General features: G+C 41.5%; 1 protein-coding gene across 1 annotated transcript in view; it reads left to right on the forward strand.

The window, feature by feature from the left end:
• Positions 1 to 585, forward strand: part of PLCXD3 (phosphatidylinositol-specific phospholipase C, X domain containing 3) — a 31,051-nt gene extending 30,466 nt beyond the window's left edge. The window contains exon 3 of the mRNA XM_009894705.1: positions 390 to 585. Coding sequence (XP_009893007.1) covers positions 390 to 546 — 157 coding nt within the window. The 3' untranslated portion in view covers positions 547 to 585. The remainder of the gene's footprint in view (positions 1 to 389) is intronic.
• Positions 586 to 12,155: the final 11,570 nt, after the last annotated feature.

Genomic DNA, 12,155 nt, shown 5'->3' on the forward strand with positions numbered 1-12,155 from the left:
TGAATGTGTCAAACGAGCTTCGCAGATGAGTTGAGTTCTCTGTTACTTCTTTATCCAAAACAATTCCCATGGAGTCATATGGCCAAATGATATCGAAAAGGTACCTGGTCCATGCCCTTGCCCTTAGGCAAAATCAGTGTGAGCCTGTATGATCTTCCTTTCATTCTTTTCTACTGAAAAGTTGCAAAGCAATCATCATATTATTTCTACAGAGAATGAAAATTATAAAAGGAAGGGTTTTCAAAAAGCCTGAGCAGTAACCTGTGTCCTTTCTCGCATGGTTCCCTTAGAAACCAAGTAAGATCAATGGGAGTCACTGTTGGTAAATCCTGCCTTGATGCATTTGCCTTGTTACTTTATGAGTAATTATTGTCCTGTTTTCTCCTTAGGGCTCTTCCTGCAATGATGCAGTGGGTCCGAACTCAGAAACCAGGAGAAAGTGGTGTGAATATTATCACTGCAGATTTTGTAGAACTTGGTGACTTTATCAGCACAGTCATAAAGCTCAACTATGACCTGGATGAAGGTGAAGATGACACTACTTGATAGTACTATAATACATGTGTTGTTGCGTTACTTAGAATTTAAAAAAAAAAAAAAAAAAAAGATTGCATTTTAAAAGAATTATCTTGTAAAACACTGACCTTCCTATAACACGCTGAGGTGTTTAGGGCTTTAGTGGGTGGGTGTAGGGGAAATGTTTTAATCAGTTATGATCATTTTTTACATTTGTGTTTCATGTGAAGAGCAAAACTAAACATGTTTACAGTGTTTGGTAAAAGAAGGCCATCTACATGTTTTCCGTAACATACCAAATGCGATTCATGTGTCTTCTGTGGTTATGAACAGTGCCAAGAAATTTGCTGCTTTCGGAGCAAGGGGATGTATATTGCCCTCTGCCTGCCCACAGCAGGATTCCCCATAGTGTGAGCACTACACCGGGAGACTGAGGACAGTATATCTGGCCCGAAAATTTTAAGCCGCTACACTTCATCTGTTAGGTGGTTTAACTGATTGTATTTATCAGTGAGCTACAGGTTTGAATGCCTTTGTGAAGTAAACCCAAAGTCATGCCTTTAACACACGCATAATCAGTGGACAGTAAACATGGTGTGTCACGTAGCTTGCACAGAGCACAGACTAAATCCTGCTTGCTTTTTGTTCTCAAAACGGGGTTTTGCAATGTCTCTGCCCTAGGTTAAGTCAGCAGATATGTGATGCTGGCCTAACTCTGTACTAGGAGCTGCCAGTGTGTATTTTCCCTGGTTCTACCAGGAACAAAGTTAGGCCAGCTTGAAGCACCACTGGGAGGGGTGCTCAGAGTTCGTCTCATGTAATCACAATCAATACATCATCAATGTAATCATTCATTCCAGGATTCATCTTATGTAAGAGCCAAATCCAACGTCCACTGAATTTAATAGGAAAATTTCCTGTGTTTAGCTTGGATTGGGCTTAGGATCAGTAAATTGTGTATACTGTAAGATGGACAGGATTTTGTCGCATAGTGGAAACCTGTTTTCCGCAGAACTAAAACTGCATTTAGAAAAAATAGGTGCAGTCTAAGCTTCTCTTTAAGGCAGCTGCGAATGCAACACTTCTCTGCTGATTACAAAAAAAAAAAAAATCAGTGCCAGTTTCATCAGTGAAAAATTGCTGGGCTGAACAATTTCTAGCTAGAAACAATACTCTATAGTCCTTAAATTGTTGGTGGGATATAATACAGCGTAACACAATGTTGGAAGTCTGCTGAATAGCACTGTTCTAGCAGCAGAATCGCTCATCATCCTGAAGCATATATAAAACTCAAATATATGAAAAACTTAGTGATTTATAAAACGAGAGCATTGCCACTGTATGACACCTAACTGGATAAAATGCAATCAGTTATATCTCCTGCACACATCAATGCACAGTCACACAACCTTGGAATGCAAAACATTTCATTTGTGCAAAACAATAGATGCTATAATGAAAAATGGAAAATGCTCTTTGAAATATTGGAGGGCTTTATGGGATAAGACTAAGGTCGAGTTTCCATTGATATTACTAGAACTTCTGGTTGAGTGAGAAAAGAGAGTGTCATCATATGGTCCTTTGCTATTTTCTATCAGATGATAAGGACTACCGTCTACCATCAGAGTTCAGAAAAACTAAAATGTTCTTATGAAACAGGTCGGGTACGGGTGGATTATAGGAGTTTTGTTGTTGTTTTTAGTTTAGGAAGAAGTAGAATAAAATGAACACTTGCTGCTATTATGTACTGAGAGGGTGCCTTGGAAAAAGTGTGCGTGTGTGGGTATACTATGAAGAAACATTTAAGTGTATGTGTATCGTAGTGACACATTTAAGCGTGTGTATATGACACAAAGACATCCATGCACACATCTGTGGACAGGGGTATTATAAATTTGGTTGAAAAAAACTGTTACGAAGTTATGATGCCTCCTTCAGTAGCAGTTTTTTCTGTACAGGTTAGGACTGGAAGATTCATCCCCAGTGAAATCTAAGCCAGTTAGGTTTTTTACAGTGTTAAAACTTTACCCAGCTGCCTCAAAAATTTAGCAAGAGTCACAGACCATCTTTGCATTGAGCGAGCGGTAGGACTCTAGTGCTTTCACCCACAACTAAGCAAAATATGGGGTGGGTTGATGCACTTTGTTTCCAGTTTCCACAGGCTCTCCAGGCAAAATTCATGTAACAGACACGTAAAATGAAACATGAGCATATGTGTTTTTTTGAACCCACCCTATGTGGGTGTCCCACATAGAAACATGAATATGTTTGCTTATTTATTGGCAATGTGGTGTGAAATGCTCTTTTCATTTTTTCTGTTTAGCAGAATTTGTTTGCTTCCAGACTCTTCTGTCATTCCTCAGCTGTTTAAGTATAGTCAAAATAGTTAACCTATGCTTTTAATATAGTAAAGTAATCTCAATCGTTGCATGGAGCAAAACCTAGGTTTTCCTTTTTTTGCATTCTGATTGAAATTCTGTTGAATCTGAGAGCATCAATAACACTGAGTTCCTCTTGGGACTCACCACTCAAACACACACCAGATACAACAAGCTTTTTGCTTACACAGAGGTGTGTACTCGAAGCAAATGTTCTGCTGTATTTAAGAAAAGTGTGTGTGTGCTTGCATATATAAATAAATATAGAGCTATCTTGAGCTTGTTAGCAATGTTACAAACTGTTTGCTTATTGTCAGTTTTATTCTAATTATCATTTGGGTGCTGGAAAATAAAAGCAAAGCAAAAAAAAAAAAAAAAAAATCCTCTGACCAGAAGGATAATAGACAAATCATATAGTTTCTCCATTAATGGGGAAAAAAGAATCTTAGCAAAATGTTAAATTTTGGTCAGAAAAATTATTTTTCATTTAGCTGTCGATCTCCTTTCTGTTGGAGAAGCACAGCACTTTATGTTAGGGACAGGTAAACAAACTTGCCTTAATTACTAAAAAAAGTGTGTGACGGGGGATATTATCCATGCTTTTCTGGTGATTTCATCTGCGAGGTCCCAAAACTGTAAGTCTTGATAGGAGTTCACTCCCTGTTGATACATTTTGGGAGATCTCGCCAGAAAAGAATAAGCCAGAAGAGTCTATGCAGCACAACTGGACCATTCAGGAGCCCAGTTTTGTCACCCACATGCAGCTAAAACTCTCTTTGATTTCAACCAGAAATGTGCTCGCAAGTTTGGGTCAGCTCAGTTGTTCTGACCTGATTCGTTTGGGAGGTTTCTACACATGTATTATGAGGAATCTTACATGGGAAATTAGATGACTGTAATCAGCCCATTGGAGGAAAAATACATGTCTGCACTATTGATCTTCATAAGCATCTATTTTCTCAAACTGTCATGTCATTCTCTGCCAAAACATTTTTTTTTTCTTCCTGTGCTCATTCTCCCACTTGCTATGTTCACTGTGTACACATCAGGTAGTGTTGTTTTCTGACTTTTTCACATGATTACTTGATCCTTTCTTTTCAGTCATACTTGAAAAATCGTGACTGCGCTGCACAACCCATGCAGTGTCTCAGCTGGTGTAAACCTACCTGGCTCCATTTTGCAGTTTGCACAAGCTGAGATGTCTTTGTTTGGTACTGATCCAACCTGCAGCGATTTGGACCAAAGAGCAGCTGGTCCCGGGGGCTGATTCCTGCCATGTGTGGACAGGGGTAAGATCGGAATCAGACCACGGGAGCCTCGTTTTAAAATCAGCGGGTTATTTATATTCATTTGGTGTTGGTTGCATTACTGGTTTTGTGGGTTCTGCCATTTCAAGCTGTTTTTTTAAACGTACACGTGTGTGTGTATATAATGCATACGTGCGTGAGAGGGAGTGCACGATCCTGTATGTTGGGCTAAGTCTTTCTATCACACTGATACAAATCTAGACCATTTCTGCTAACTTCAAAGTAGTCATGAAACCTTTACCCTGGGATCAGGGAGAGCAGATAGTCAGTGCGTAGTAAGTATATGCTGTATTGCAAAGGAAATTTAAAATCATGGAGCTGAAATCCACAATATCAAAAGAGTGGAGTGCCCTGAAAACACAGCTCCAGTGCTGTTTATCCTGAATATAGTATGGGGAGCACTAGGTATTAGCAACTGAGTAAGCTATTTGGTGATTTCAAGAGTTCAGTTAACACCATTTTAAACTTCTAAACTCCTTTTCAGTGAAGTAAAAGCTAATAGTGTATACGATGTATTTGCCATATCTCAGTGGTAGCTTCTGTGTTACATACAGTCAACGTTGTTCTGAATTGTATATGTTTACCCAATGATGAGGTTAAAATATGCTGTATAGTATGTGTAATGTATTGATTACAAGTGTGTTGGAATTCAGTGATTTATTTAGTTTTTACTGTGCTGCTGTTTTGTAGGTGTGTGTGTATGGGAGTATGGATTGTCTACAATGTATGAGGAAATAATAATTAATCCTAAAGGAAAAGGGCAGTTATGTAACCTGCCTTAATGCATTCGAATAATGGTGTTTTAATTGTCAGTTCTGATTTCAAATGTTACTGGGGATTGTCTGTAGGGCTGTCACCCTCACTTTTTGGTACTGAGGAGTTAAACTTGAAGTTACTTGGAGCTCACTCACATATTGGTAAATAAAGAATAGGATGTTTGCCTGATCGACTAACTTGATTGTACAAGGTGGTACAGACATGATTTCCAGTGTGATACAGATCAAATCACTTCTGTGGACACACAGCTCCTGCTGATGCTAGCTAGAATTGTGATAATGTGAATCAATGGTCTAAAATTCGTCCCTTGGGATACAATGGTGGTAGCAGGGTGGCAATACCCTGGCTTTGGGGAAGTGCCTGGATGCTATGCAGTACTGCTCATATCCTGTGCTGGAACATAGCTGTAAATTTGCAGGAAGAGCACTGAACTCTGCTCCAGTCTAGGTTGGACTGTAAAAATCCTGATGTAAAAGTGATTAATGTCAGAGGCTGAGCAGCCTGGCCTGGCCTGCCCACATACAGCATTCTGCTTTCAGGAGCCGTGGCAACTGTAATTAAAAAAGCTATAATAATTTCCCACTGGCTCACAGGACGTAGCTCTACTTGGGAATCTCTACATTGCCCACAGGTATGACCCCTCTGCCATTCCTATAGCCAGGTTTTTGTCTGAGATGCTTCTGCCTGATCAGAAGATCTGAAAGACGTACTGAACACCTTGTGCCTGGCCAGTTGGAGAGGAGTGGGCACAGTGTGCCCGCCCTATGGTACGTTTGGTGTGAGGTCAGCTTCAAACAGACCCACCTGAACAGTGACTGAGGGAAAGCAGAAGTCTGATTTCAGCCCCTCCTCTGTTATCTTTGTCTAGTTAAAATGCAGCATCTTCCCACTCTTCTTTGCCTCTGCTCAGTGCTCCTTATCGCAACTTCTGCATATGCATCCCTTTAAATGCCAGCTCTGAGCAACGCTGCTCAAAGTGAGTATTATAGGTTTGTCATCCTCGGGACACCATAGCAATTCACGAGTTCTTACAAGATGTGAAGTACGGGACTGAAAGATTTCAGTGTCCCACATCTGATGTCCCGGGATGGTTTATCTCCACACTCCAAGTTATGTACACATGTCCTCTTAGATGCGCCTCACCTGGGCTGATGAGAATTCAGTTATAAACATTCTCCCTCCGAATTAAAAACAGATTGCATGATATGCCAATGAGTGTCTGCTAAGATGGAGGTATGCTTACACTTTTCTTTCCTGCAGTGAGATGACACATACTAGTCTCTTCACTCAGCTCTGGGTCCTACAAAAGTCAATTTGATCAGGAGAGATTCCTTGAGTAGCTGAAATCAGTTTTGCTGTGAAGCTGGACTCCTTAAAGCAGAATCCTGGGTTTACGTGTAACTATTATTAATGAAGATAAAAATATATGATTAAAAATACAATTTAAAAAAGAAGAAATATCTGGGCTTGCCAGGACAGTTGTTAAATTTTTGACTGCCTCAGTCACCAGTAGCTTTAGGATCATGTAGATGATAATTAGGATGTTATTGCCATACTGCCTCCTGACACTCTTCAGGATCTCTGTACAGAAGCCTTATTATTCCCAATGAGCATTAATGCATTTGAATGACTTTTCTCTGTTTTGGTGGGAAGGACGATTGTGTAACACTGCGGACATGGAGCTCCCTGCGTGTTGTGCCCACAAAGGTTCACAGAGCTGCACCTTCTCTTTTTAGGATCTATTCAGTGGTACTTTAATAAATGTTGTGTAAAAAATGCCTAGAGTTCTGTATAGCAAATGTGAATTTTTATGACAAGAATGTGTATTTAGTGTAAAAAAAGAGTAATATAAAATCCAGTTTCTTTGTATCCAGTGAAACATCTAATAAAGCTCTGGTACCTGTATTCTTGGTTTATGGCTTCATTGCTGCTTTCAAGACTTTACACGTAGGAGGCTTTTTAAACACAGTTTTGTGATATGGCGTGGAGTGGGGTGTTAGACCCAGGCTGTGCTATTATGTCAGGGGCGTAGGTGAACTGCTCCATGAGGGCATCACAGCAGGAGTAACGTCTCCACCTGGTTACTGTGGGACCCTTGCTCACCCCGGGACGCTGTGATGCGTTCGTGCTGCCAGGGACACTGCAGTCTCTCGGCCACCTCTTTCCTTGGCAGGGCTCTCCAGCCCCAACTTGCCTCAAGCACCGCAGCCTATCACCCAGCTCTGTAGCCCTCATGAACCTGCACTGCTGACTCTTGCTATGGGTGTAAGAAGGAGGGAGGCAGAAACGGGGATGAGACCTCTGGATGCCATTCTGTCCCGTTGCTGCCCTGGGCCCTCTCAGCATTGCTGCCTGCGGCTCATGTAGGCACCGTGAGGAGTGCCCACCACTGATGCAAGCCGAGCTTGCCTGTAGGTGCTGGTGAAGCAGACTAGCCGCTGCCTCAAGCCTGGCTCCAGAATATGCCAGCCAGCAGGTGAGTGCCCTCCGTTGTCTCCCTGGTGCCTCCTGTGGGGTTTGGGGACCTGCTCCTCCTCGAGGGACGCAGGCAGACCCCGCACCAAGAGCTCTCTGCACCCGGGAGCGTGGTCAGCAGGGCTGGGCTTTGCAGCACCCTGCAATGAGGTGTGGCATGTTAGAAGCTAAGGCCTTTCTGCATGGCAACATCTGGGAGCGCTCAGAGTGCTTTCTCTTGCTCGCGAGGCCAGAAGTGGTGCTTTCCAGGGCTGACCTCTTGTGCTCACCTCTCCTACCGAGTCACAGGCAACCCCAGCCCAAGGGCGCTGCTCCCGCATGCTTCGTGCCCTCTTACTTGAAGTCAAGGAGCCATGTGCAGACTGCCAGGGTTGCAGAAGAAGAAGATGCCATGAAAGACGAGCAGTGCCAAGGAGGCCTCTCTGTCCGTGCCTCCCTGCAGAAATGCATGAATGACATTTGCCTGCAGCTTAAAATGTCTCCCCTCCTCCTCTTCCCACCCCACAGGTACTGACTTACCAATGGGAGGGTATGGGTTGCTCACTACACAGAATGAATTTTCCTCACCGCAAAAGCAGTTCTCTTCTCTCTCCTTTTTTTTTTTCCCTAAACTACTCCAATAGAAGAATCAGCAGGCCAACTTCATCCTGCTGCTGCAACAGCTGCTTTATTGGTTGCTGCTTTTATGGGTTGCCTCTGTCCTAATCCTTACCGTAGAGGTCTGATGGTAGGTGAGAACACAGCCAGCTGAGATGCTGGTGCCTTTAAAGAGTCATGTATAACACTAGGTGAGACAAGCATTTAGGGAATGGTTCTGATTCCAGAGAGTACTTGTGTATTAAACCACTGGATCTGAGAGGAGGGGAGAAAAAAAAAAAAAAAAGAAGAAGGTTTTCTATATTTTTAATTTGATAAAGGAGTTCAATTAAAATGCAACTATTCTTTTGGAAGGTCAATTTAAAATAGATTTTATGGAAATGAGCAGTTTGTGGGCATAGGCACTGTGGAAGTGATAAATAGGACTTCCAAATTTTTGGCCCAGTTTCTTGCTCCTTAGTGCTTTAGCTGCAGTTTCTGGCATTATTCTTTTTTCTTTCCCCTGCCAGCAACTGTGAAACTTCCAAGGAAAAAATAATTGCGTTGTAAATGTATTGATTGAAATAAAAGTAACTTAAATAACTGGTCTTAATCAGGTTTAAATCTTTAGGTACAAAACAGCGATTTAGATAATGCAGTTTAGTCTTGCCTTTCCTTTTTGCATCTTAGTTTTTTGTTGTCTAAAGACCGGTTAATCTTTACAGATAACCATTAAGACCTGGTTTAGCAACTAAGTGGAATTGCACACCAGCCTTGGTATGTCTTTGCTAACAGGAGGGTAAGCTATACACGTGGGTAAACAAGTATCTGTTTTAACAGACATTCGTGTAGATTGTTATTCTACCTTTTATTTTGTGAGGAAACACCAAAAGGCACTTCTTACTTATGAAATTATTTTTTTTTATTTTTTTTTTCAAGCTATTGCCTGAAGATGATAAGAGTAACACATATAAAATCAGCACTATGGCTAATAAAAAAACTGTTGGAAATAAAATGGAGCTAAATATGCTGGATCCCAAAGAAAATCTGTATCAATGCTGAAATCTATGGAAAGACATTTACTAAATGAAAAAAAGTTTTATCTAGATTTAAGGATTTGAGTAGAATTATTTTTTTTATAATTATCAGTGTCTCTTATTTTTTTAGGACCAAAAGGCCCCAAAAATGTTTATATACTTTCTGATCATAGATAAGCAGAAAAGGGAGGTCTTCCTGGCTTTTAAGTCATTTTTTTAGGCTTTGAAAAAAGCTAATTATTGAATTAAAGTAAAGAGAGAAAAACTCATTGATTTTTGCTGCAGAGATCCCACATGCCAAAAAACTTGGTCACTTCAGGAAACTTTATTCCTCAGTGCTTAGAGCTGGGGACCTCACCCATTTCAGCTTTTTACATTTGTCTGTGTTTCAGTGTGAACAAAGTGGAAATTATTTTACAGTATTAAATAGTAAATGTAAGCTTTAGTATCGATCACCAAAGCTTCCATCTCTCCATTAAAACGGTGGAAGTGATACCCAATTTTCATATACTCGTTAATAGCTAGCAAACCTGCCCAGAAAGGAGGGCAGCTGGAATAAAATCTGCAGCTCTTGGGAGAGAGGGGAATTTGGCTCCTGTGCTGGTGGAGAGAAGCGTGGTGGGGGTGGCATAGACTGCGAAAGGAGCTGATCAGCTGGAAGGGACCCAAAGGAGGGGATCCTCCTTTCATAGGATGGCTCCAAACGGTGTGCCCTGGGGGACTGCGGTATGGAAAGAGAAATGCATTTTGGGGACAGTGAATGAGAAAGTATTCACCTGAGAGGGGAATTAATGCCTCAGCAGGTATCAGATAGGAAGGGACTGGCTTTGCTGCTTCATAAAATGCGTCAATAGATGCTCCAGATGGTTTGTTTCCTGGGGAGATGCAGATGCAAATACACTGCCCAGCTGATCACACAGATTCAGCCCAGTCAACATGGCCTAAAAGACATCCCTGACCACCTTCACCTTCAAATAAACATGTACGAGCCAGAGCCAGACTAAGCCATGGGAACGGAAAAACACTGAGACTGAGCAATGAGCTGTAGGCAGATAGGAGCTCACAGGGTTTCCAGAGAGCCATTGCTCCCTCACAGCATTCAGATTAAAAGGAAAAGAGCTTTAAAAAACTCCTGTGCTTGATTTACATGATGCCGTGGTCCTTGTCCATGCCATATATGCCAATACATTCTTTTTTCTTGTTCCCGTGCTGGTTGCACAGGTGAGGAAGTGTCATCCCTATTAGCAAAACTATTGTCTGACCAAACCAGTCCCCATTCCCCACGTAGCCATTGTATTTCTGAAACTCATAAACATCTTAAAATAAAACTTGTACAATTTGCAAGGAAGAATTGGAGGGCATGAGCTGGGGTGTATTTTAGATATGTCTGGTACCACGTGGATGAAACAGCCAGAATAGATCTTACCTTGGAGTACAAAAGCCTGTTATTAGCTAATTGTCTAAGTCCTCTGGCTTTGCTTTTCTAGTAACTCAGAAAAAAACATGAAGCCCATCTCTCAGCTTGCATTCAAATCAAGGACAACGTTGCATTATGTTACTGGGTGATACCTGAACGAAGTGGTTATTCCCAAGCTTCGGTGCCCTGCCTGCCCCAGTGCAGATCGAGCCTGACGACAAGGCGCTGCGGGTGAGAGCGCTGATGCCAGACAGGGTTCGGCGCTTTCATCTTTCTCTAGTGCTCTACTTGTCAACTTGTCAGTGGTCTGACCAGAGTCATCAAAGGGCTTGCAAAAGGTTTCTGAGGGTTGATTTCTTTATAGTAAATCACCATTTATCTCCCTACAGTAATGGGAAGATTTGCCCATGTTCATTGAAACACTTGACCTGACATCTGAGTGAAATCCTTTTCCACTGTGTCATGCATCTGCTATCCCATAAAATTCAGCTCTTTACTTCCTCGAATTACAACATTAAAAAATAGAAAGCATGAGAAGTTGTCAGAAATAAAGCCTACTGGATGTACTTTTACATGCTTAAGTTTTGTAGCTCATACGGAGTCACTGCAAGCTCCGAAAGTGGCCAATGCATTTTAATAATCCCATTGGCATTGGGTTGTTTCAAGAATAAGTGGCTGGTTTTATATTTTAACTGAAAATAAATATGCAATTAGCAGTAGATACAGATAGTAAATGGCTGTAGCCTGTTCCCCAGCCTATTGAGGAACATGTGTTTGTCATCTGTCTACTGTTTGATCCTCTAATGACTGTCAGCATCAGCACTGAAACAAACTAAATAATGGAGCAATAAAATTCATTTGCTTTGGAGGTCAAAAAAGCAAATCACGGTAAGGATCATGATGAAAGAACAAACCGGATCTCATCATTATGTACTGTGTTCATCTAAGCAGCATCTGCATCTTGATTACTTAGTGCAGTTTGGTTACCCAGTCTTAAGGACCATGTGACAGATCTGAAAAAGACTCAGAGAAGAGCAACAAGGAGGAGCAGAGTTGCAGCTGACTTCCACCTCTGGAAAGACTAGGTCAGGACTCTTCAGACTGGAGAAGAGGCTGATATGAGGAGGTATGACAGATGGCTATGAAACCATGAGTGGCATGGAAAGGGTGGACTGCAACTGGTGGCCCACAAGTGGGAGGAGGCATCAGCTGAATCTTGCTGGAGGCATGTTCGGAGCAAAAAAAAGGAGGGTTTTTTCACCTGCTGTGTAGTTACACCGGGGAGCTCCTTGCCATGGGATGCTGTGGTGGGTGTTGAATGTGTTCGTCAGCCCAAAGGGAGACTAGGCAAGTTCATGAAAAATAAATTTATTAAAAGTTACTTAAATGCACAGAGAATGGATTCACCTCAGGGAGTTCCTAAGCTACGAATAGTTGAGGGCTGGGAGGGTGCTTAGGAGCTGTTGTCTCATAACAGAAAGAAAAGTAATTACTTTTGACTGGTAAATAAAGTATTATCTTTCACACAAATCAAAATCCAATAGTGTTTGTCTAGTGATGAATAAGAAAAAAGTTAATTCATGTTATATGGATGTGAAGGTAAACTCTGCTTGGTTATCTCACCCTTGAGATAACAAATCACTGATTTTTTGTCATAGGGTCACAGAATAAT

Source organism: Charadrius vociferus, unplaced genomic scaffold (genome assembly GCF_000708025.1).
Source record: "Charadrius vociferus isolate BGI_N301 unplaced genomic scaffold, ASM70802v2 scaffold450, whole genome shotgun sequence".
NCBI classification, from domain to species: domain Eukaryota; kingdom Metazoa; phylum Chordata; class Aves; order Charadriiformes; family Charadriidae; genus Charadrius; species Charadrius vociferus.